At 41.9% G+C, this 26476-nt stretch overlaps 2 protein-coding genes across 8 annotated transcripts in view; one reads left to right on the forward strand and one right to left on the reverse strand.

Annotated features, from left to right (window-relative positions):
• The window catches only part of CASKIN2 (CASK interacting protein 2), a 545439-nt gene extending 526538 nt beyond the window's left edge, over nucleotides 1-18901 (forward strand). For all 3 annotated transcript variants that reach the window (XM_069654797.1, XM_069654799.1, XM_069654800.1), the window contains one exon: nucleotides 12679-18901. In XM_069654797.1, the coding sequence (XP_069510898.1) occupies nucleotides 12679-12772 (94 nt within the window). In that variant the 3' untranslated portion in view covers nucleotides 12773-18901. The remainder of the gene's footprint in view (nucleotides 1-12678) is intronic.
• A 66-nt stretch (nucleotides 18902-18967) lies between these two features.
• TMEM94 (transmembrane protein 94) overlaps nucleotides 18968-26476 on the reverse strand; it is a 2019771-nt gene continuing 2012262 nt past the window's right edge. For all 5 annotated transcript variants that reach the window (XM_069654803.1, XM_069654805.1, XM_069654804.1 and 2 more), the window contains one exon: nucleotides 18968-25100. In XM_069654803.1, coding sequence (XP_069510904.1) covers nucleotides 25028-25100 — 73 coding nt within the window. In that variant the 3' untranslated portion in view covers nucleotides 18968-25027. The remainder of the gene's footprint in view (nucleotides 25101-26476) is intronic.

Here is a 26476-nt window from a genome sequence, read left to right on the forward strand (position 1 = left end):
ACATAAAGCGTATAACCTCTCTCTCACTACCATCTTTTTGTCCTTCCCACAAGCTCCACTGATAGGCACAGCTTCCATAACACAGCTATTGACATTGTACCATCCCATTGGTCTGGGGCTGGTACAATGCCATCTTTTTATGTCTCACTCCACACGATCTCAAGTATTCTTGAAAGCATCCGCCTACAAATTGCTTCCCATTATCCGTCAATATAGATACAGGTACACCCTCTCTCTCAAAAATACTTTACAAAAACTCCACCATGCTCTAGACCGTTACATCCCTCACTATCATGAACTCTGTCCATCTTGAAAACAAGTCAATAACAACAACGAACCTATCGCGACCACTACGCATATCTGTTGGCCCTAAAATTGTCCATGGCTAAATGATTCCACACTCCAGAAGACGCACCAACATTTTCCACTGGCTGCTGTTTTGCCACTATGTTCTTACCCGACACTTCACATTCTACACATTTTCCTAACATCCTTTCTACATCACGATCAAAACCTGCCCACCAATAATCTTATCTAAGAACTCCCTTGGTCTTATACAATCCAATGTGACCTTCATGTCCAGTCTCCACCAACCTTCTACGCAGGACACCAAGGACCACCACTCGAACCCACCGATATAAAATATCATCTCTCAAACTCAATTCGGACCTCACCTCTCCTCCCCACTTAAGTCTTTTTTTCTGGCCACCCTTCCCGAACAAATTGCATGACATGCACCCACTTCTCATCCGACCTTAAAGCATCATCCCACTCTCCACGGATGATGACCCCATCGTGTGACACATAAACCATATCCGTTGCATTATCCTCTCCTTCATGAGTCTCACCATCTACTTCCCACAACCTAGACACATGATCAACATTAACATTCTCTTTACCAGAGATAAGCTCTATGTCAAACTTGTGGCCTTGCAATCTGGCCACCCAATACGCTACTCTTCTTGACACCCTTTCCAATCCTTCTCATCCTTCTCAAATATCGACTTGAGGGGTTTATGGTCGGTCCCTATGGTAATCTTCAGCCCCCAAACAAAATTTCAAAACTTCTCAACTCCCCAATGACAGGCTAAGGCCTCTTTCTCTAGAATACAGTAATTCTTCTCTGCTCCCCTAAGCATCCTCGATCCATGTGTTATGACCATATCTTGACCATCCCTTTCTTATCTGGGTCAATACCGCCTCAATACCTGTCTCACTGGCATCCACAGATATGGTACACTTCTTCCTCGTGTCAAACATCGTCAGCACACTTGCCATGTTAATTTCTTTTTTTATACCTTGGAATGCCTCCTCACATAGGATATCCCAGTTAAATTCTACTCCTTTTTTTAATAAGCTCCTCATTCTGGTAACTTTGTCAGCAACATTTTCCACAAATTTATGATAGAACTCTATCATGCCAAGAAAAGAGCGTAGCTCATCTTTGTCCTTGGGGGATCTGACTCTTGATACCATCCACCAACTCTTTCTTTGGGTGTAGACCTTTGACAGAAATTTCCTGTCCTAAATAATCAACAACATTCTTTCCAAAAGTACACTTCTCAGCTCTCAAAGTAATACCCTTCTGTCCCAAAATTCTTACCACCTTCCTCACATTCTCTTCATGCTTCTCCCAAGTCTCACCACACCAATGTCATCTGGAAAACACAACACCTCTTCAATATCGCCCAATAATTTGTCCATCACTTTTTGAAAGACAGAAGATGCTGAAACCAAGCCAAAAGGCATTCTACAAAATTGATAAACACCTTTGGGTGTGATGAATGCTGTGAGTTCTTTTGACGACTGGCCAAGCTGTATCTGGTGATATGCAGAAGCCATGTCAAGTTTGGTAAAATTTTTGGCACTTCCAATCATGGTCAACATCTCAGACATGTTGAGTAGCATATGCCTCTACGCCACCACACACTTTTTTAATTCCGTTAAGTCGACACATAGTCTCAATGCCCCAGTGGGTTTTTTCACAACGACCAAAGGCAATATCTATTCCACACTCTTTGCAGGTTCAATTATACCTGCCCCACTTAACCTTTTAAGTTCATTTCGTACTCCATCTCTGAGAGCCATGGGAATGGGATGAAATTTCACCCCCACAGGCTTGATTCCCTCTTTTATGACAATTGTATGAACCATTCCCTTGACGCATTCAACCTACTTCGAAAATACCTTGGGAAAACTATCCACCACACTTGAACCATCTGCCACATTCAACACTTGCTCCTGTGTATTGGGATCAAGTCTTATTTTTAATCCCTTCTGTTCTCGCCACCCAAAAAGTGTCTCGCCACTCCTTGTAACATAGATCTTTCCTTGTGTCTTCCTCCCTTTAAATTTAAATACTGCGACAAAATACCCTATAACATCAATCTTTTCACAGTTATACCTTCCAGGTCTTTTGTCTGACGGCATCAAATCCTTCACTTTTCCGGCTACAACACCGTCATACACTTCCCTCGACATCAACGACAATTTTGTACCAGAATCTGCCATCATGCGAACTACCTTACCATTCACACAAATGTTTGCGAAAGGACTGTTACACCCTTCTTCCTCATTACACATCACCATATTCACTGTAACAACCTCCACTCGTTCCTCCTCTTCACCAGATGATTGTTGTATCTCTTCACCCACGTAAAACACTTTCCGTCCACCTCCCAAAGCATAATTCTTACAATTTGCGTAGCGTCCCCATCTTTTACATTTTTTGCATCACTTTTCCACCTGAACACACAGGAGAATTGGCAAAATGGCTAGAATTCGCACATCGGAAACACAATCCGTCCTCCTTTCTGGTACCTTTCACTTTGTTATTTTTATCATCTCCCATCTCAAAGGTTTTTAAAGACTTATCCTTTGACTTCTTTTTCACATTCTTGTATTCCCTATTGGAATCATCCACTCTTAATATCTCATTAGGCACAGACTTGCATTCTTTTCTCAACAACTTAGCTACACATTGGATAGTGTGTTCTACGCTCTTTGCTATGGTTATAACTTCCTCCAAATCAGGCTAATCTCTCAACCATATCTCTTTTCTTATCTTGTCATTTGAACAATGTATTGTTAATTGATCACGGATGTGTTCGTCAAGTTTCTCCCCAAATTTGCAACGTAATGCAAGATGGCGTAATGCCGTAATATACTCTTCTGTACTCTCTCCTTCTCGCTGCTCCCTTATACCAAAATTGTACCTTTCTAGCACTACTAGTTTTAATATCAAAGTGGCGATCCAGTTTTGTAAAAGCATCATCAAACTCACTTAACCCACTTTCCTGATCTAAATCAGGTATGACCGGCAGTGTTTCATAAATCCTCTGTCCTTCATAACCAATGAAGTGCATGTGGAGAGATAGCTTGCGTTCTGCAGAAATACTATTCCCACATGCTGCCTTGACATAGTGTAGGAATCCTTTCTTCCAAGAAGCCACCTTTAGTTTTACGGGGCCATGGCTGGCCATGAACATGGGAAGACCTTGCACCCCCTGCCACAACCATCATCAACAGCCACTTCCTTTAAGTTGGTTCTTTAATTAGTCAGTACTTTGACGGTCACACCTTCTCAGTTACATCTCTTAAAATATTTCATGCAGCAAAGAATGCACAGCACAGTCGTTAGAAGAGTTGTATGAGCAACCTCCTTAGTTACTAATGGATGAGTGCCTATTCACTACTGTACACAGTGCTCGCCACAAATGTTCTCACCTTTTCCCCTCTATGTGTAAACGGTGCACCGCCATAAATAAAACAAGAGCACCAGCAGCAGATCTGTGCGTCAGCCCTTCCCCTGGTCGCCCGGGGCACACACGCTTCCTCGCTCGTTCAAGGAACAGCAATAACAACGTTAATCAGTCACTGTTGTATCCAACACCTCTGTTGACACCTCATTTGGTCTGCTGACGCGCATGCGCTCCCATGAATATCAACTGGCTTCCTCCTCTCCGCTTGTTGACGGCCCTTCTCTGGTGATGTCTTCTCTCGCCGCTTTATTTTTATGCCTACGGGAAAGCGCGCCCTTGCAGTTGCGTTGCTCTAGGGAGCCTTCGCATTCGCTGTCGTCATTGCCAGGACGATGCGTCTCTCCTGGAATGCTCCCTTTCTTGCCTTGCAGGTGCGGCGCCGTGTTATTGTTCAAAGGTAAGTACGCTCACAATCGGCACGCAGCTCTTTATTAGCAGCTTGTGTATGGTTCTAAAGTAAGCAAATCCGCTGCTACGCCTTCCTGATAACACGTCCCCTATTACTTGGCAAACACAGCTCCAGCTATTGTTTAAAGATGAGGACGTTCACAATTAACACGCAGTTTGCAGCGCTTCAAAAGTAAGCAATTTCGCTGAGAGTAATTGTTATAAAATAAGTTCTTGGCAGCGCTTTGTGGTTTAAATGAAGTTTATTGTATGAGTCCCCGGCAGACTGCTATCGTCGGGCCTCCACCACCGTAATCTGCAACGTTACACTTCTCAGCATTCGAGAACGGAAGAATGCAGAGAAACGAAACGTTCGCAGACTGGCATAATTACACATAACATACTGGATACACTGTAACATCTCCCTTCCTTATACACAACCAAGGAACACAAAGAAAGAAAGAAGGAAAGGAAAAATATATATCAGGGGTGGTAGAACAAGAAAGAAGAACCCAGGGGGCTCCAAGGAAAAACAGAAGAGAAAGAAACTAAGTATTAAAGATTGATCATTAAACAAAACACCTGTCTATGGGAAAAAAAAATCCCAGTTTTACAACAGAAACTGTACTAAAATGTGCTTATCCCTACTACAATAATGAAAACACTGTAGGATAAAGGATACACCCTACTGTTGATTTCATCAGCATGGCGTCCAAATTCTCATAAACGACTCTGAGATGTGAACACAGTCAATAATAAATGTGACCACAGTCAATAATAAATGAACCCTTCCTTAAAATTGGGTACAGCTCTCCTGGGTCTTGAACACTTTTCACCATTACCACTGGAAACCCTTTGGTCCTCTCCATTTAGTTCTTTTCCAAATCTTCTCTCTCTTCCTCTCTCATCCACACTTTGTCTGCATCTAACAAGATCATTGTCAATATGTCTTAATTCATTTTCTTCTGCTGAGATGATATCATCACAAGACCACTTGTCTCCATTTTCCAAAACTACTGATTTTCTGAGACGCTTGATAACTTTTTGCGGGGCACGGAACTTAGACTCTCCCTTCAGAACTCTTTTGGGTTCCTTTATCCTAACCCAATCACCAGCTTTGGTATTATTTTCCTTCACACAGTTATGCTGATTATAGTACTTTTTGTATTGATCTTGTTTTTTCCTAACTCTCTCCATGATCTCATCCATGTTAATGTTAACATCCTTCCCTGTAGACATCCAAGCTGGCTTGAGTCTATTGTTAGCAATTCTACCTCTCATTAAGGTGAATGGTTCTATACCAGTGACAGAGTGGGGCGTAACTTTATATGTATCCAAAGCTTCTTTCAAAGTATCTTTCCACGGCAGATTATTTGCTATCGCCAGCTGAATAGTTCCTTTGATGAAGCGATTCATCCTTTCCACAAGTCCATTGCTCATTGGGTGGTACAAAGCTGTGGTATTATGCTTGATGGCTCTATCACTTAAAAATGTTTTAATTTCCTGCGACACAAACTGAGTACCATTGTCGGAAATCAATTCTTGTGGATCACCTTCTCTGCTAAAGATCTCCTCCAAAAATTTTGTAACCTTACATGTCGAAACTGAGTCTTCCAATATTCCACATTCCACCCATTTTGATGTATAATCAACTAACACTATCAAATATATTTTCATGGGTTCCAACACTTCATACGGGCCAGCAATATCAATGGCTAGTTTCGACCATACTGCATCAGGCACAGTTACAGGCTGAAGAGGTGTGACTCTTACCACTTTGCTTTTATCATATCACTAGCTGCACAAGCAGAACATTCCTTAACAAGTGACTCTACCTCACCCCACATATTGGGCCACCAATATGTTTCCCTGACTCTCCTTTTCGTCAAGTCTCTGCCAATATGTCCTTCATGTGCAATGTCCATGATTCTTTTCCTCAATGCCACTGGTGGTACAATACGATCACCGCGATAAACATATAAGTCATCATATGATATTTCATCTTTAATTTTCTCCCACAGTTTAATTCCATCTTGTACATTTTTCCATCCATCTGTTACAGCCTTTTTTAACATCTCTTGTTCTGGGTCTGAATTAGTGGCTGCCAGCCATTCTCCTTTATCAAAACTTGGATGAATCTGTGCAATAATAGAATCCATATCTTGATCCTCAACTAAACTCTCATCACTTGGTATTTCAAGGTATTCCTCCTTACAAGGCAATCTGGAAAAACAGTCAGCAACTTTGTTAGATCTGCCAGGAGTATATTTTATAATTACATTATACTGCATAATGATCAAAGTCCATCTTCTAATGCGAGGTGATGTTAAATGGGAGTTCTTGGGATTTAGGACATGAATGAGAGGTTTATGATCGGTTTTCAATTCAATGGGAACTCCCCAAATTAATCCCTTGAAATGTTCTAAGATCCATTTAACACCTAGTGCTTCTTTTTCAATAGTGGAATAATTTCTCTCCGCTCCCTTTAAGGTTCTTGAAGCAAAAGCTATCGCAACAAATGAACCATCATGGAATTGTTCCAGAACTCCACCCAAACCAACATTGCTCGCATCAACTGACAGCACAGTTCTGGCCCCGGGGTTGAACATTTTGAGTGTGGGTGCCTTATTGATCAGATTTTTTATATTGTCCAATTCCTTTTTACATTCTGCTGACCAATCAAATTTAGTGCCTTTGGTCATCAAATTCCGCATGTGAACAGTTTTTTCTGCATAATGGTCAACAAACTTAGAATAATACTCAGTGAGACCAAGCAGACTTCTAAGCTGATCTTTATTTGTAGGATCAGGGATCTTCAAAATGGTATTTATCAGAGCTTCCTTGGGTCTTATGCCTTCTTCACTGATACAGTGGCCTAAATATGTAACCTCCTTCCTTTTAATTTTGCATTTCTCTATTTTTAAAGTTAGACCCTTTTGTTGAATTATCTGCAGGACTCCTAACAATTTAGCATCATGATCTTCTTCACTCATGGCCGATATTAAAATATCAACCTGAAAATAATGCACACCTTTTAACCCAGTAAACAAATGTTGCATTAATCTCTGGAATACAGCGGCTGCCGATGCCAGACCAAATGGCATCCTTTTATATCGAAACGCCCCCAGTGGTGTTATAAATGATGTAAGGTGTCTAGATTCTTCATCTAATACAACCTGATGATATGCTGATGACAGGTCTAAGGTGGAGAATATTTTTGCCGGTTCCATTGTTGTTAACATCTCTCCAATGTTGGGTAACGGATGTCGGTCAATCCATATGTTGTTGTTGAGATCTCTTAAATCTACACACATCCTAATAGATCCCTCAGGTTTTCTTACAATGACAATTGGGGAGAGCCACTCGGAACTTTCAATTGGTTCAATAATATCATGAAGACATAATTTATCCAACTCCTTCTGAAGAGCCTCCCTTGTGCCCATGGGAATGTTTCGCACTTTGTGGACAACTGGCTTAGCTCCCCTCTTCAATATTATTCGATGCTTGAAACCTTTCAAAGCTCCTATGCTGTCATTGAAAACCTTGGGAAAACTCTTCACCAGATCTTCAGCAGAATTACATGTATTGCTCATTATACTCATTATAGGCTCTTCTTCCCCTGGATGTATTCTGATTTTTAGTGATGCTTGCTCCCACCAACCAACTATTGAGTAGCCTTCTTTAGCAACATAAAGTTTACAATAAGTCTTCCTTCCCTTGAAACACAATTTTACCCAAGTGTATCCAATTATGTCAATGGGAGTCTTCCCATATCCTGTGGCTTTGACAGTGGGGATATGAAGCTCCTTTATGTCCATCTTCAACACATTCTCAAATGTATTTGTATCAACCATCGTGTAAGGCGATCCCGTGTCAACCATCACCACCAACATAGTATCGTTTATTGTCATGGACACCCATGAGCCCATAGTACTTCCAGTTGTGGCAATAGTAAGTATGTGCACCCTATCTTCCAGACCACTGGTAATCGCAACTAGGTCACTTGACGTAGAGGCTCCTTCTACTGCCCCTACTGATGCCATGGCGCCTCTGTTCCATTGGCCATTGTTACTCATGTTGCTATAACGTGAATTGTATCTGCCTCTACCTCTTGTATTGCGGCAAACTTTACCAAAATGGCCCACATGTCCACACTTGTAGCACTCTGCAGAATGAGCCGGACATTGTTTCTCAATGTTCACATGTTTTGACTACCCACATTTAAAACACTTGTTCTGTGATCTTTGAAATGTCTCTCTGTTTTGTCTCCAATTTGAATTGAAATCTGACTTTACCACCTTTTTTACTACAGCAACGAGTGCTTCTTCACTACCGTCGTATTTTCCCTCATTGTTGACATGTACAGATTTAATATCAACACTGTCATTCTTGTTCTGGATCTCCTTCATACACTTCTCTCCAAGTTCAAACGTCCTCGCTATTTCAATAGCTTGCTCTAAGGATGGGTTTTTAGCTTGCCAAAGACGTTGTTGTATGCGGTTGTCAGCTACATGAAGTACTAATTGATCTCTCATATACTCATCGGCCACACCAGTGAATTCACATGTCGATATGAGTCCTCTGAGAGCTGCAATATAATCATCAACAGACTCACTTTTGCCTTGCTTCCTGGACAGAAACCTATATCTTTCCAAAACAATGTTTGTTTTATTCCCAAAATGTTTGTTTAATTTTAACAACGCAATCTCATATTTCCTTGAAGTGGAAGCAGAGTCCCCAGCCCCTAGTTCATTATAACTGGGCTCTGGCAAAGTCCTAAATATTCTTAAGGCTTCTGCGCCTATACAGTTCAGCAAAGTAGCTTCCTTTACATCATCATTGTATTTCGCACCACCTACCGCTCTTAGATATACTTGAAAGCTGTCTAGCCACTGTTCCCAGGGGCATGTCGGATTTCCAGGCAAAGGTAAGAATTTCATTGGGGCCACAACACTCTGCATGGCTGATGATGCTATATGTATTCGTAGACGCACAGGACTCTTTATAGATTTATTTATCTTTTGCTTCTTCTACTTGCTTATGTCACTTTTTTTTTTTTATTTTAATTCAATGTTATAGTGCAGCCCCCATTCATTTTTTTTAATAAGCACTGCTGCATCACTCATACAGTCATAACAATGGAGCATATCCCTGCTTGTTGTAGCCAATGTTCAATGAACTATATTTATTCAAAATCTTTGGTCCAAGCACAATCCGATGCAACCACTGAATATCTTGCTTCACGAAGGCTCTGCATCCATTTGTCATACAGTTGCCATGGTTATTTTTCTGAAGTTATACACAAAATGGAGGCACGTTCACCCACGTTGCTGGGTCCTTTACTCTAATGATTCATGCACGGCTCGCTTATGAAGCCGTTAGCAGTCCGCGCGCACATTCACAGCTGTGGTCTTCAAACGCTTTTCACACAAGGTATAGAGACAAGTAAATATCTCATTTGTCCCCCATACCTGTCATATCGCCTTTGTTTTCATGAGAAGTCCGACGTATAAATTGTGCCTGGGGTTCGTAGTAAAACACTGCGATTATAATATAGTGTGCGCATCCAGTCGGAGACTCTCACCGAGCGTGCCACTGATCCTCGTCGCCATTGTTATAAAATAAGTTCTTGGCAGCGCTTTGTGGTTTAAATGAAGTTTATTGTATGAGTCCCCGGCAGACTGCTATCGTCGGGCCTCCACCACCGTAATCTGCAACGTTACACTTCTCTGCATTCGAGAACGGAAGAATGCAGAGAAACGAAACGTTCGCAGACTGGCATAATTACACATAACATACTGGATACACTGTAACAGTAATGTTAAGTATTTTACTTCCACTTCGGGAGAATTAACTTTGCTTACATTAATACGCATATTAATCGCAGATGACGGTTTTCTCCAACATATGCGAATGCTAAAGTCACCTTTATTTTTAAAGCGCTGGTATAGTGAACTGATTACTGCATTAACTTCTGTGAAGCTTCATAGACAGATGTAATCTTCCTTGTCCTCTGGTACAAAGTGCTCCTCTCCTTTTCAATCTGTCCCAATTTTCAATGGATGAGTCACCATTATCATTCCATTCAGGCTGTTGGGGGGGTGTCAGGGCATTTGGATCCCATCCTCGTCGCCAATGTAAAGATGGCCTCCACACAGTGCTTGGTTGGCAATAAAGTGTTTACTGCAAAGTTACATGGATAAACAAAGACCCCCAACCTGTGCCCAGCAAATCCTTCAGCCAACTGTTGTTAAATAAAGCATAACATTCTACCCAGGTGCTGGAAACTCCACATTCCACTCCCATATTCCATCTCTTCTCCCAAGCACATACATCACAGCAATCCCCTATAACTTTATCCTTTGGAAATTAGGCTTTCTCCTGTATTAGGGATATTTAAGCTCCAGCACTTTGAGGCCGCTCAGAAAGTTAGGGCAAAGTACCCTGGGGATTGACCTTGAAGAATGGGCGATTGTTTGGGGAAGGGAAAGGGTATGAGCCAGGGCAGGAAGGGTGAGAGAGATATGGGCGTGCAGCTAGACAATTCACTGAACGAAAGCTCACTTCAAGCCTCACTATGGGCAAAGATAAGAAACTCGACAGCCCAAACTGGAGCAGTGGACAGAAAATTCGGCAAGTTTTCATGGCTGCCGGTACTACAGTTTTACAAAACAAAGGTAGTCCCTGCAATAACATACGGCATGGCAGCCAATCTAAATTTAACCGAAGATTATTGGACCAGGCTAGAAGGTTTTTTGTGGAAATCGGTTCTGGGTCTCCCAAATTCAGCTCCCATGCCAGCAATTCGTCACGACCTTGGCTTGCCATCACTAGCCTCGGTAGTACTGCAAAGTGCAACTATACTCTATAGAAAGATACGGACTCCCGACACTCTTCCGATCTTTCGAGTAGTAGAAGCAGAACTGAACAAAGGGTCGTGCATACCCCTAATGAAATGGGCAAAAAAAATCGAAGGAAAGCTGGAAGAAGTCCACTGTAACAAGGACCTCCTCATCTCAAATCCTGGACGAGTAAAGTTAAAACTCTTGCAGCAAGATTGGATAAACACTAACGAAACAATACTTCAGTATAAATCACTACAAGACCTGCCACCCACTCACAATTGCCTAAAGGTTCCACTGAGATATTGTGAAAAATTCCCCAAGAAAAAACGGAGAAAACTATTCTTGTGGGCCCGTTTAAATCTACTTCACACCAGAGAAGTTTTGGCCACCAGAGCCCTCTCGGGAGCATCAAATTGCCGCATTTGCGGCAAAGTTGATCAAGTAGAGACAGTTAACCATCTCCTCACCTCTTGCCCAGCACTATCGGCAGAGAGACAGGCTTACCTGGCACCACTCATTACTTGCCCTGCGGCACTTGACGAAGAAACCATATGGTTTCGACTGATTGCTGGCGACTTCACAAGATGGTCTAGAACGGCCGCCAAATTCTTAGAAGTAGCCCTTATAAAACCAAGTGCCCTTGGCCCTTCTCTAAGCTCATCGTCTGGCGACCTCTAACCCGACCTTCAGAACTCAGAGTGGTGTCTTGAGTAGCCTCGGCAAGACAAAAGACAGCTCATCATGGACCATCGATTTTGTAAAAAGCCCAAATTGGGTTAATAAAAAATAAAATATTTATTAAAAGCAGTGCCCCGAGACCCACATAACCCATAGTTCTCAAAGACAGATTTGCGCGCCATGAAAGGTGATGCTAGAAGAACAAGTTAGATCTCTTCCCGAATAGAGATGGCAAACTCCTAGCACGCTTGAATGAGCTGCTTTATTGGGCAGGACTTGAACATCCACTCGTCTTCTGCTAATCATGCAGGCCCGCACTATGAAATGATTTGCAGGTAAGCGTTAAGTACAGCAGGCACTTTTCAAGGCACCTTCTATGCAGACAACGGGATCGTGCAAGGGCAGTGTCTGGTCTCTGTGGGTTTCAGTTTTGGTTCTGTAGTATATGGTTTGTGTATGAGGAAGGAATAGCAGGTGGGGCTGGACTTGAGAGTACACATTCCTTTGAACTGTTTAGGGCATCTCTTCCACTGTTTGCCAGACTAGGAATTCCTAACATTGTAAAAGTGAAGGAACTAAGCCAGAGTTCACCCCACCTACCCCCTTTGTAGAGGACATGTGACTTTTTATTTGACAAGGAGGGTGAAAGCAAAATGTCTTGAATCGTTATTTGAGCTTTCAGTCATCGAAAGAGGTGGACTCGCACAGGAAACATAATATATATTACATTAAGGTTTTCACATGTTTGTGGATGTAATGCCATTCAATATTGTTGCTGTCTCTGGCAGGGGCATTGCAAGGTTCATTCTTTACTGGAATTCTCAATTGCTGGTTTCAAAAACAAGCAGCCTTTATATCCACTCTGAAAAAGCTCAAATGTATTTGTCGATTCCCTATGGCCAAAGGGATTTTTGTGTTTTATCTACTTACTTGCAGCAAGAACTGAATAAAATGCATTCTTTCCCTTGATACTGCTCCCAGACTGACCGTCTCTTTTTCTTCTACAGCTCTGCAGCTGTGATGTCCCCTATGAGTATCCTTGATGATATCAGCACCATGTTTGATGACCTGACTGATCAGCTGAATGCCATGTTGGACTGAAGTAGGCTGGGCAAATGGACAGCAGAAGGGACAAGTGTTTTACTTTAGTACCGTGAGACTGCCCTTGCCTGGAACTTGTTAATATGTGCTTGAGAAGAAGCCGCACAGCATCTTTGTGTCAACACCTCTCTGGCCTTTGGTGTGTGTGAGGCGATAGCCACACAAACTTGGAAAAGGAATAGAAGAAATGTACAACCATACCCAGCTTGAAGATCAGAGGGCTGTGTGTTGGAGAGAGTCTTGCTACTCCCTCACTGCAGCAACTTTAGGTTTAAGAACACTGCTCGCTAGTGGCCATCCTTGGAGATCAGGGATGGAAGTTGCTCAGTGCCATTCCAGCAGTGACATTACCCTGATTTCCCCCCCCCCATGGGATGGGAACCCCCAGAGAAAGCTGTAGACACTTTGGCATGAGGCTACAGTTTTAATCTGTTCTGTTTGACCCAGATTGCAGAAACCACTATCAAACCAGCACAGAACCTTTTTTTAAATTTCCATAATTGTAAAATATCTGTACATATGTGTTATAATATAGAGGACATTGCTCCTCCAACCCTTGCCACAAACATACGTGCTCACAGTGGAACTTGCGGTTTGGCTCCATAGTTAAAGACTATGTGGGCTTGGTATTCCAAGATTTGTACTTTAATGCATGTGCGCCAGCTTTAACAATCGGATTGTTTTGTATCATTGAAATACAGAGGTGGATTCCTGGACTAAAACCCAATCCTTACATCCTGCAATATGGTCCATACAGCGAAATCACATGGCTTGAATATGGGTGTGGTCTGCGCCTGGTAGTTACTTGGTCTACTTGCATTGTTTGCCCTAAGACCATGGGACGCATTTCTCTAATCCATTTAATATTATCACAAAATGGTGGTGCGGAAGGCAAATTGTCTTTTCAGGAAATAACGAATGCTAAGCTTTCCCACGTACAATCCACCTGTGGCTTCAAGTAAGTACTTTAGCACAGAAAAAGTGCATTGCACAGTCACGGAATAAGTCCTGATCAGGGAGCAGAGAAGCTAGTGTTCCCCACACTGCAGGTCAATGCACTTCCCCATAGTGTCAGAGGAGCCATCAGTAAATGTGGGTAGGGGAGCATGGTGTTGGTTTAAAAACCTAGAATGGGCTCGGTGGATTCCTCAATGCTGGACAGAATAGTTAAATGTCCATGTTCATTCAGTTCTTGGCTACACTCTCTTGGGATTGTACTACAGTTGAGGAGCTTTGTTCACACACAATAAATCCTTGGTGCACACATCTAGTGGTCTGAATGGGGTGCATTATTCCACCCCCTGTAAAAGGGCTAACTCACAGACCACGTCAAAGGAGGACCTCTGGAAATGAGGTTCACAGAGCAATACACGTGGGGATAAACATGATAATTACAGTCATCCAGGGTCATAGCCGGTATCTGCTACCTCTAATACTCCATCTTGCACACGGACGCTCCCCTTTGGGGGTATGCATCATGCCGTAAATACCACTACATTTAACAACCTCACATGTATCGGTGTGCAGAATCACATGCCCATGATTGTTAGTTAATATGCCTAAAAAGCAGATGAAGGGAGATCAGAATGTACAACTTTGCTTTTTCACCAAAGACACCACATGCTTTCAAGACCATTAAACAGATCTGTGAGCTGTTACAGGGAAATACCATTTGCTCTTTGGACAACAGCCCTAGACTCTACCATATGGGACGTCCACTATTGTTGGCAGGGCCACATACTGAGCTGATGATACATGGACTCCAAGCTTACAGGACGTCCTGTTTACACCTTCTCAAAGCAAAATGCCTTGCTTGGTTTAACTACTGTTTCCTCAACAGTGAGCATTAGTACTTGGTTTAAGACAGGCCTTTTTTTTTTCTTTTTCGTTTTTCCAGAAAGAGGCTAGTGAGCCTGTATAGTGATCTGGTCTGAACATTTTGTTTTGGACTTCCCATGATTTGTTAACATCATGCGTACCAACTAAAGACATGATCACTGAGTTCCAAAGTAAGGAAGTGGGCACCAACTCCTAGGTCTGTGGTACACCTCACATTCTGGTTAAGGGCTCTTTTCCAGCACTGCGTCGTTCTTAGCTTCACACGGTTTTTGGACTTGGTGCCAACTTCAAAGGCTAGTTACCCATGTAGTTGACTTTTGTGGCCTATGTATGTTCATTTGTACTCAAATAGCACTAAACGTATGACAGTTACACAATTTCTTTATCCTACTGGTCATATTAGATTCTTTGGCGTGTTCTTAATCTGGGTAGTTTCAAACGGAAACCTTATTTCTGGAATAAAAAACACAGTTATTGCTAGAGCGTTTGATCCCCACTACAGCACGTCTTCATGATAAAAATTAAGGGATCCTTTAAGGAGTGTGCCTGCTCCAGGGAAAAGGTTTGTGGGCAATTAATCCTTGGGTTAGATTTCTGCTCTGTCTGCCATTCAGGATGAAACATATACAAATAGTTTGTTTCAATGTTTCGCATGGCTGTTTATATAAGATATAAAGATCAAGGATGCCCTGGAACAGCGAGAAAAAGGAAGCCATTTGTGTATCTCACGATGAAGCAAAAATGTACAAGCCCAGAAATCCCTTTGGTTGTTCAGACTGGAAAAGGAACATGACTCCCTTATGAACAATCCCTTATTTTACGGTGATCCTAGCAAGCCTCCCTGGCTACTAGGAATGTAAAACTATAATTCTAACAATACGTAGATGTTTTCATTAAAAAAAAAAGAAATCTGCTTCAAGCGGAAAGCCTCAAAAGCTGTTGTCTGCACGAAGAGTGCCTCCGTAACTTTAACATGTTTCATCCCAGTCTTCAACATTCTGATCAAGGCATACTGTTTTTGAAGCACATTTTTCTGATGTACCAATATACAGGGCTTTTCACTGCAGGGTGCCCACTCGGTAGGCATTACTTCAACCAGGAAAATTTCCTTCAAACAAGACAAAGAATTCATAGGGAACAGAGGCTAATCCAGCTTGGTGAACACACCACTGCTTTCCTGGACATATTTGAGCAGGAAAATTGATAGCGCCTATCAGAGTCGATGAAATATTTTGCATAGAGTAAGAATATGAAAGCTAAGGCTGACATGAAACCAATCACTGCAGACCAAGGCAGAGCACGTCAGCAGCAACCTTACAAAAAGAGGCCAGTTGCAATGCTTTTGGCCTGCAATTCAAACGCCATTACTATATTTGTTGTTTCACAGGGTAACATTATTTGTTAAACATACAAATTAATCTCTTGCCGCAGACCAGCGTACACAGCAGAAGTCATGGATTCACTCAGATTAAACTGTAAACTTCGCACCTGGCAGTGACAGTTTTAGGGGGCCATAGCTTGGGCCTGATGAAATGGGTACCTGCACTTTCAAAGTTAAATAAGGTAAGCCCTTGAGAGTTAAGTTTAATGCAGACATATCCTTGGGGGCTCAGGTTAGGGCTGTTTCTGCCCCATGCCACTTCCATTCTAAAGAAACCAATCATTCCAAAACTTGATCTGCAAACGGGAAATTGTTCATTATGAATTTGTGCTTAGATTAGGCCGCTGTTCTGTTGCGCCTACCAAAATGTCTAATGTTCCAATTACAGCTGATCCTCAACATAGCAACACAAATTAAAATTGCTATTTACAGGTTTATGCATGGATATCTCAGCATGGAGATTAGTCAGGACGGAGCTACACGTACAACGTTCTGTGTGAGTTAAAGTTCCTATAGTTGCATACTTCTTTGAGCAGGCTTAGAACTTGTAGATAGTATTCATTCAGGGTTATCATACTTTGTGACATTACTACAGCATTTTGGGCAAGAAATGACACAAAGAAGATTCACTTTTCCTAGTTAATCTAATCCTTCTTTAGTTAGGTCCACATGTGCGAAGAAAACATCATGCACTCTAGATATTCCTTTGACTCTAGAGGTACATTTCTGCATACAGATATCAAACAATTGCTCCTCAAGGACAAATGACGCCAGTGCATTCAAATCAGATGTCTCTTCTTACATATTAAGGGTCTATAAAAACAATCACATCCAATGGCTGCAGTGATGTCTGTAGTATTCTGCCTTACTCATGGTCCCAGTTTATCTTATGAAAAATATGAATTATCGTGACCCCCCCCCCCCTCCTCTCGCACCCTAACATTTCCAATCAGCAAGTCCGCAATTGCTGATTCTACCACCATCAAAATTCAAGATAAGAAGGCATTGGATATTTGTGATGCAGCTGCCTGGTCTTTGAGTTAGTCCATGAATGTCTATTAGCAGGTCATTCCTAATGATGCCCTTTCTGCAAAGCACTTGCTGTGCTAAAATTAATCTGTATACTATTAACTGTTTGTCTCTCTTCACCAAGATGCATGTAAGCATCTTAATGCTCTTCAGTCAGCCTATGCAACTGCCAATAGGGAAGAAAAATGTTATGCATAGGTTTGCTGCTGTTGGTATCTTTCGGAGATCACAAGTGACAGCTAAAACCCTGTCATGCACTGCAAGGAATCTAAATCAGCCACCTGGGGGAAGGACATTTTGTAACTGCCATGATTTCAACGATGCTCTGATTGGAAGTACAAGGCCGTATAAATGAGCTAAGTGAATCAGGCATGTAATTGCAGCAGTGCAACATACTCATGAAATGGCTCATATGCTGCTTAAAAAAAGAAAAGGGAACAGCAAAGGAATGTAAGGCAAATCTGGCCGGTGAAAGCACATGTTTTAGCAGGTTGTTCTATTAAAAGATAGATTCAGCTGTGGCACTTTATCGACTGAGGATGACAAATTATTTTTATGTATATGTATATATTTTGTTTTGACAGTTGGTGAGACAAGACGAAACTTCCAAAACTGTATCTATACCCTTTGCTAAGTACAAAATGTACATAGATATAAATATATATATAATTATATACTTATAAACAGAATGTTTAAATATATTTACTTTAAGGGAAATGACAGTTTTCAAAGCGCTCTAGTTCCATTCTCATCTTTGTTGATTTTAATGGTGTTTTAATATTTATCTTTCTTTATTTGTTTTGTAAAATCTGAGTTTCTTTATATGTTTACTTGCATTATTTCTTCATCACAGACTTTCATGAATAGCACTCTGATGTGTCTGGTGAAGTGTCGTGCTGACATTTAATTCCTGGAGTGATGCCACAGTTTGACATAAGTATCTGGGAGTCATATGACCATCTCAACTGATGCCCAGTTGGTGGAATTGGCAGATGTGATGAGCAGCTCCTTGAGTGATGTCACAGTCTGATATCAGTTTTTTTTTTCTCAGAAAATAACAGGGTCTGTTCTCAATATATTGAGTGTTTAAACTGGAACATTACCCCAAGCCACCATTCCCACCAGAACCTCTAGGTTTTGCAAAAAGAAGAGTGAAAAATACACCCTAGAAAACTGTCGGAAAAGAAACAAAGTAATGAGCTTTTTCTGAACTTTAACGTGGACCATAAAAATTGCATCTGTTTTGTGAATTCTAAATACAGGGGGTAAAATCTCAACATTTTAACTATACAACCCCCATAAGGGGACAACAAATCTAACAGCCATGATAAGAAGAGGACTGTACTTGGAAACCGGCATGGAACCGTCACATTCACAAGAACTGCTATATTTGGGGGATGAAAGTGGATCCATCATCCTGCAAGGTCGGGTGGCTTTTCAGGGGAGAATTATCACCTCCCTATGATGGTGAGAGGGGCAAAGACAACCATACATGTCACCATCGCTGGGAACTGCTCGTTAGACGAGGGACCATTAATCTGTTAGTTCAGGAGAGAAGTACTGGACCATGCCCTTGCTAGGTTAGTGCTGCAGAGGCCTCAGAAGTCATTATGTGTGCGAATTGAGAGTGCTTAGCCCCTCACTTTTTGCTCTCAAGCCCAGCAGCTTACCAATTGCAGAAGGTATAGATATACAAGTTATTTTTTCAAAGAGAACAGACTCCCCCCCATTGCCACACCAGCTGTTCTGTTAGGGATGGGTGCTCAAAAAGATATTTCACACACTGGTCACAAATTATGATGTTGTCCACTGCTCTGCTTTCTCACTAACTGCAAATAAAACTTACAATGTTTTATGTTAATAAAAAAAATTATGAAACAGTTGTGCCTTTCTTTCCGTGAACAAAGACTCTTGTGCTAGCAAATGAAATCCTTCATTACCAAATCTTTTAAATATAATTTACAGCTTTTATTACAAATCACTTTTTACATACATCCCACAATTTTGCTTTTATATAAAATATACAACATTAAAAACATATGCTCTTTACATTTCATTACAACCAATAGTACGAGCCCTCCAGGTGGTCACTAAGGCATTTTTTTGGCTACGACATTATCTCCTCCAGCTCTTTCTAACGACCCTGCTTCCTGGAGGCTGTTTTTCAGTGCTCCTTTTCATACCCCCAACGTTGTGGCTGGGAATATACAAAACAATGAAGTCAGAAATCATCAGGACTCTGTGCAGACACAAATATGCTCTTCCTGTGTTATGTTATATTTGATAAAGCTCCAAAGATGCAAGTAAGATCCTCTGCTCAGTCTTGCAAAATGATTTAGTACATTTGGGCTTTCATGTCAAATGGAGATTGTGTCTTGAAATTCCAGAATGTGGCAGCATTGGGTTCCCAAAATCTTAGACACAGGCTACATGCTCTCCTTGGCACCAAGGCATTACTCCCATTGCACTGGCAAAATGGTGCTGGGTAAGCATCCCGGTTCTGGTAAATTCTAAAGAAAAAAGAATGTACAGCAAGAGGATTTGTCCAAATCAAAAATGGCAGTTGAGGTAAGTACAGATATCTCATGTCCCAAAGGTACAGCTGAGTGACATTTGGAGAATTTGGAACAAATATACATTTCTTTTTAGAAAACAGTGACTTCTGTAATTGTCCTTATTCCGCCCTCCTCCAGACACCCATTGAGATCCCGGCACGAATGCACAGCATTGTAATCACTTTATCTCAGCTATTTCTACTTAAACTTGCCATAGCGGAAAAAAGTGGCAGGGATAAACCGGCTCATTGAGAGGATATTGAACTAAAGAATAAGAGTACTGGAATCACTATGGTCATTGACTCATACTCCTACACATATTTTATGTTGTTGGTTTATATATGGAGAAGGCAGCCCATTTAAAGGGTCACTAGCCTAAGACATTTTGTAGATCCTAACCAAAGTGTGCATGTGATCTAGACCAACCATCAAAAGAGTAATGTTTACAAAATGCAAGAAGAGTTGGCCATGTGGCCGATTCGCAAATAACCTCTAGATGGAAATGCCTTGTAAACGCAATCAAATCCACTTTGGCCCAGACAGCATGGCCATGAATTCCTGTGCAAATGGATAGTCATGTCTTGGGTAAGGCTCTAGAGTGCAAAATACCATTAACTTAGCAATAGAGGACTTTACTGCCCATTTCCAAAGAGCATGACCACATACGTGACAAGTAATCCATGGGTTTGAACATCCTTATTGCAGTCATAGTAAAAAATTAAGATCCATACCTAGCCCCAGACAATGGAAAGCTCATCCTCAAAAAAGGGCAAAGAAATCTCTTGATCAACATGGAATTTAGAATCCATTTAGACAAAGATGATAGAGGCAGCCTAGGACCTACAATATCTCTTTCAGAGACTATGGAAGATTCTGACAACAGGGCTTATAATGTACATGTTACCCTAGCAGATATCACTGTCATTCACTGGATGCCATAGATTCAAGGAGTGTACGAGCAAAAACAGATGAGATCGAATTCAGATCCTACACATTGTTGAGGTTTCTTAAAACGGGGAAATCAATAAAGTAACCCCTACAAATGAATCAAGGTTTCTGTAAGTGCCTAAAGCTACACAATGTTGGAGATACGCCATGATGGCTTGTCTTACAGAAGATGAACTAAAAGATTTGTTTTGCTGCATGCTGGTCTCTGAAAATAACCAAGAAGTAATTGGAATGGAATGGCTTCCTAGCTTAGACTCCTTCTCGTGTTGGTTGGCATAGTCGAGTTGAAATGCCAATTGTGGTGTGCTAGGTCTCTGTTCAGTCTATGAATCCGCTTGACTTTATATAGCTATATGGAAAATAAAGACTATGGTCTTGCCTAAGGCATGCTGTCCGGAAGTGACCTTCTGAATGGCTCCTGAAGCCGAACCTATACTGGGTTCCTGAAGCACTTTTCCTGGATCATTTTACATCTCCTTTTGGAACATTAAGGTGTCCATGAGATATCTCCTTAGGAATAATATGGAAACACTGACGGCATCAGTCTAGGTTTTCTGAAGAATTTGCCGTAGCATAGGTTTAGCTTCGAGCAGAGATATTAAGTCACAATATACAAGATTACCTGATTAGCCAGTAGAACGCCACTGGATATTATGACATTGTGCATACTTTGTGAATTTCAGCACCTCTGAGTAAGAGCATCAACAGGAGCCTATCACAACTACCGCAGTAAGAAGGTCAGTAAACTAGGTAAACATGTTGTTAGTTGCGTCCTGACATCTACAATAGAATGATAGGTGATACAGGCAGAACAATTAGTACGTTAGATGTTGTGGGATGAAGAAACACAGTCTCATCACCTGCTGTAACAAAATCTGCGAATAAGACTGCAGTGCTGATCATATGACCAAGAACTACAGGCAAATATATTGAATCTCATAGAATTTTTTTTTGAAGAGAAATAAAAAGAAATGCTTGAATTGGTGGAAGACGAGAACCTCGATTTCAATCAAACCATCAAAGTAACAGTGCATCTTGCAGATGTGGGTCTCCAGTCAATAAATAACGATATAGACCGCCAGAAAATCTTATGGGAAAAAGCATTTGTGATGTGCCTTTCAATGCCTTAGATGTCATTTGAGAAGCATGTTGATGAATTGCTGCACTTTTTCAGAAGAGGCTACCAAAGTAATCAAGACTGCAGACCTCTAACTCCCAAGCAGACAGGTGCATCTGCAAGAGAAAGACAAAGATCCAGAAGGCAGGCAGCCCAACTAAACATGTGTGGCTCAAGAGTCCACTATCAAGAGTTCAAGGGTCCATTTAGGACAGAATTTAAAAATACTTGAAGGAGGATGGAAGCCTCTCCTGGATATCCCAGAAAAAGGCTATACATTTAGAAAATATTCACAAATCACTGCAAATCCTGCCAGAGAGAAGAACAAAGTTTGTAGCCTCAATGTATTAAAGAGAGCATTGCTGTGGAGTGGAAAAATCCTCTCCTCTAGGATATTGAGCTCTGAACCTCAGTGACCAGATGGCTCCCTGCGCCAAGAATGTGGTAATCTAGGGTGGAGTGGCCGATTTGTGATGCAGGTAAGGCCAGGAGCTTGCTGAGGAACCCAGATGATGGGATAATCAGTGGGTTCAATGAACAAACTGCAAAACTCTAAATACCATCCTCTACACCATGTGACACATAATACTACCATCATGTCCTTACAATAGTGCCCAAGGAGGATCTCCCTACTCCAACTACATTCTTTCTACCCTGCGTCCCTTAGGAGTTTTGCATGTTATTGCTGTGGTATTCTGTAATAGCTTTTCATATAGCACATAAATTAACCTTCGGTTGTGTACAACTCATCCTTGATTGCCACCATAAACGTTTCCATTTTAAAATCTACCAGAAGTGGAATTCCTGCAGGAGTCACTGGAGTCTTTACAGTCAAATAGAAGATTCCCTGCTCTTGTCCAGTGTCTGATTTATTCCTCTCAAAATACCTTTGACATACCAACAAGTCCGCAACATTAAGTCTACCAGCATAGGGCCCCCCACATCTGGTCCAAATCTTCAGTATGGTTTGCTTCCTTCAAAACAGCCTAGTTTCTATTGACACCCTTAAGAAGCCGTAGCTTCCAGTCAGGTATGGCCTTATGCTCAGTGCTTTATATCTCCTCCACCTCCCCTGACTTCCCAAGCTACCACTGGTACAATAGGATTGTTTTGTCCAGTCTTCTTTATCAGTGAAACGTTCCTGCATGCACCGTCTAATTTATCATAGTTAATTCCATGGTTCTGTGCATTATTAAGGTTACTACATTTCAAATACATGTCCTTATAGAAGTTTAAATATGTGGAGCATTTTCCAATTCAGTCACAATGATCTTGGCCCAAGTACTAGCATATCTTGGGCCTTCCGACGACGTCTTAAATCTTTGACTGTGCCACTCTTGCTTCGATACCCACATCCTGGTACTATGTCATTCATCCAAAGGCCACCTGAAACAGTTCCAACAATCTTCTGTCAGCGCTATCTCGAACGAGGGACACACGGACCACCTCATTGTCCAGGCCTATGTGACCCATTGGCCTTGTGCTAATACTTGGGCAAGATTCGATTTCCCAAGGAACCAAACTGAAATCAAGTAAGAAGAGCACAGAGCACCTGCCCTCAACAAGGATTCATCCTTGGTGAAAAATGTAAAACCTGTCTGTTGGTCTGATGTTTAGAGGGCAGGCACCCTCTACGCGCATTCTGAAGTCTCTGGGGGAAGGATTATGTTGGATTCTCGGACGCGTCTGTCTAATTAGTAAGGGTCTTCATGTTTTAGTATCTGGTTGTTATGTTTCTTGTACTACAGCACTTTGACACTGGGTTCTCTGGTAAAGGCTGTGCTTAATATTTTACTATTATCTGAAGCTGTACACAGACTTTGTATTCTCTAAATCTCTTGCTCTGTACATATGTGTCGGCATGTCTGGTGTTTCTAATCTGCCTTCAGGCATCATTGTGTCAAACGCAGGTTTATGATCATGGCTTCAGTTTTTTTCGTTGATGCTCTTCTTTTCCAGGAGATCAGACAGGAAGCACTTGATTAATGCTCACTGTATTTCCTATATCACAGAGACATGTTCCTGAGTGTAGGAAAATAGACAGGGCCAAGCTCAGTGGACTGGAATTGGGACATGGAAGACCTGGCAAGAGGACAATCAAAGTGGTCTGGAAGAACAGAAATACCAAATGGAGTACGTAGACTGTGTTGCTGTGAGAGCAACACCCATGCCAAGACCAGACAGACATTTTCTTCCAGAATGCAAGTTACTGACCATTGGCCAGACACAAAGGAGATAATGCGGTACAATCCCAGTAAAGGCAGTTTTACATGCCATGATGGGCCTGCAGCAATGACCTTGACATCAAAAACCATGGTCACACATCTCAGCATGCAAAGGGTAAAGAACTGGGCTGCATAATATTAGGTCCCAGTAAAGATCTATTACTTGTGGACATCCATTCCTCTTCCTACTCTTTAAACTTTTCCCACTGAAGTAAAACACCGAACTTGGTAAAGCACACACCAAAGAATGACCTGTACTAAAGCCCGCTTCATGAGTATTCTTTCTCCCTTGTAGCAGTTTTGAAGTCATCCTTAACGTGTCATAACTCATGTGCCTCGATTGTCAAGGCGATGCAATGCTTCAAATGTTTAGTGTCCAAGTATTTTAGCACACAAAACATCCTATTACCACTATTTTAATGAAAACTGAGCCAACTGTTCCAATGGTAGTAAGAGGGAAAACTGCACAAAGTACCACTCACTCAAGGTGATCGCTAACTAGAGGGTGGTACTGAGAGGGCACACAGTACGGAGGGCCTCAGCTGAGGAGCAGCCAATACAGACGGGGTAGAACAAGATGACACAGTGCAAAGGGTCTCTCCATTGAGGTGGCAGCTTACCTGTAGGGAGTCAGTGAGAGGACAGACTGTGCAAAGCAGAGGAACCAGTTGTCCTGATTGGTGTGCCAAAAGCCTCTCAATCAAGGCAAATGCATCTTTGATTTCGGGTTTCCTAGGCCAACAGCCATCTTCTCTGAGCAATGAGCTGATGGAGATCTACTGAAGGGCCTACACAAACAGGCAGCATTCTGAGAGGATAATACTTTGATTTTCCCTATTGCTTTCTCAGAGGAAGGTATGGATTATACCACACTAAGCAAACCGGGTCTGTTTGCATAGGAGAGGCACAGAAGTTCCGTAAGCTGATGGGCCGGCTTCCAGGGGGGAAGTGAGAATCAGACTGTGAAAAATGGCTACATCTATGTAATGCTGTTGTTGCTTCACTCCTCAGATCCTTATCAAAGCGATGGTTTGCAGTGAGAACCTAGATAATCCTGCAAGTCCATTAAGTGCAGAACTTCAGTGACTTCATCTCATCCAGCATTTCAGTGACAGAGTTGCAGCTCCATCAAGTGCAGTCTTCTGATGCTCTAGGCACACCTTAGAATGGGGAATTCATTCCGAGCTTTGTTTCAAACTGCAGCTTTTGACGCTTCTGGTAGCGAACCCTGACCCTAGGGAGAAAAGAAGACAGGAGTTATCACTCTGTAGCGTGAGTTCACTCACTGTTACATGAGAAGAAGTTTCAGTCAGTGGAGAATACAGGAAAGACAAATGTGATGATAAAGCTCATTTTTTGGGAGCAACAACAGTGACAACCTGAATCGTGGACCTATCAAATGAACTCCCTGACAGTCTACCGCAACATTCCACATTAGTTCAACCACCTACATCATTCCTCCTGGTCACAACTTGCACACGCCTACCAGCCCCTCAAATCAAGCCCTTGAGATTTGCTGTGCAAGCTTTGGTCCTCTCCTACCTGGTGGCAATACCCTGTGGGAAGATCTTCTGCGATTGTGTCCTGCATGCTGCCTCATGACGCAGATTTGACCACAAAACTCTGCTCTCATCGAACTGCACCTGCTCCCGCTGCAAGCCTGTATCATCTTCAAATCCTGCTGCATCATCTACAAGACGGTCACCCTGAAGTCCCAAGCTACCTCACTGAAAAACATCTTTGGAGGACGATCCACCAGAAGCACATGTGCAGACGTGAACTCCGCGGGTACAGGAAGGGAAGAATCATAAAACAGGTCTTTTCTGTCTGCAACCCAAGACTCTAGAACCTCCTCCCCATCAAAATCAGACTCATCCCCTCACTTCAAAAGTGCAGAACGAAGCTCATGTCCCTCTTCTTCAAGGAATGGCTCCTCCCTTATACCTAGGGCCCACAAACCCTGAGACTAGGTGATCTGCCTCCACGGTTTCCTCCCCTGGGTGGTTGTAGATAGCTTGCAGCCAAATTGACTGCCCACACCGGTTAGCTCCCCTCTTCCTTATTTCTCTGTTTCCCTCACTGTGTTTTTCTGTCTATGACTAAAGCCCTTCTTGAAGTTAGGTCTGAGCCCACTGAATACCTGAATAATAATGATGATAATTATACATCTTATCCTCTAATTGCTGATTACAAAATAGATCCCCCTTTTAACAAAAGAACAATAAATTGGTTGGCATGTATGCAGTTAGGAGGATACATTATACCAATTTGTTTTGAAACGCTCGCACAAAACGTATAACTAGCTATCATTCTGCTGCGTATGTGTGTGTACTACAGCCATATATACACTCATTTACTACCTTACACATTACATTAACTTCCCGATTCACAAGAGGAGAATATGCCCACAAGCTCAGAAATCGTTTAGTCCATTCAAGGTCGTCAATACACATTGTAGTTTATATAAGCAAAGTTGCCCAAATGGGCGATGCATGTTTCGTGCTCCCACGAAGCTGAAAGAACACTCTGTCAAGACTGGACATTCTATTGTGTTAAAGTGCATTGCGATGAACAAACTTACTAATAAAAACCAAATATTTAGGTAGCACC

Source organism: Ambystoma mexicanum, chromosome 3q (genome assembly GCF_040938575.1).
Source record: "Ambystoma mexicanum isolate Mex_15411 chromosome 3q, UKY_AmexF1_1, whole genome shotgun sequence".
NCBI classification, from domain to species: domain Eukaryota; kingdom Metazoa; phylum Chordata; class Amphibia; order Caudata; family Ambystomatidae; genus Ambystoma; species Ambystoma mexicanum.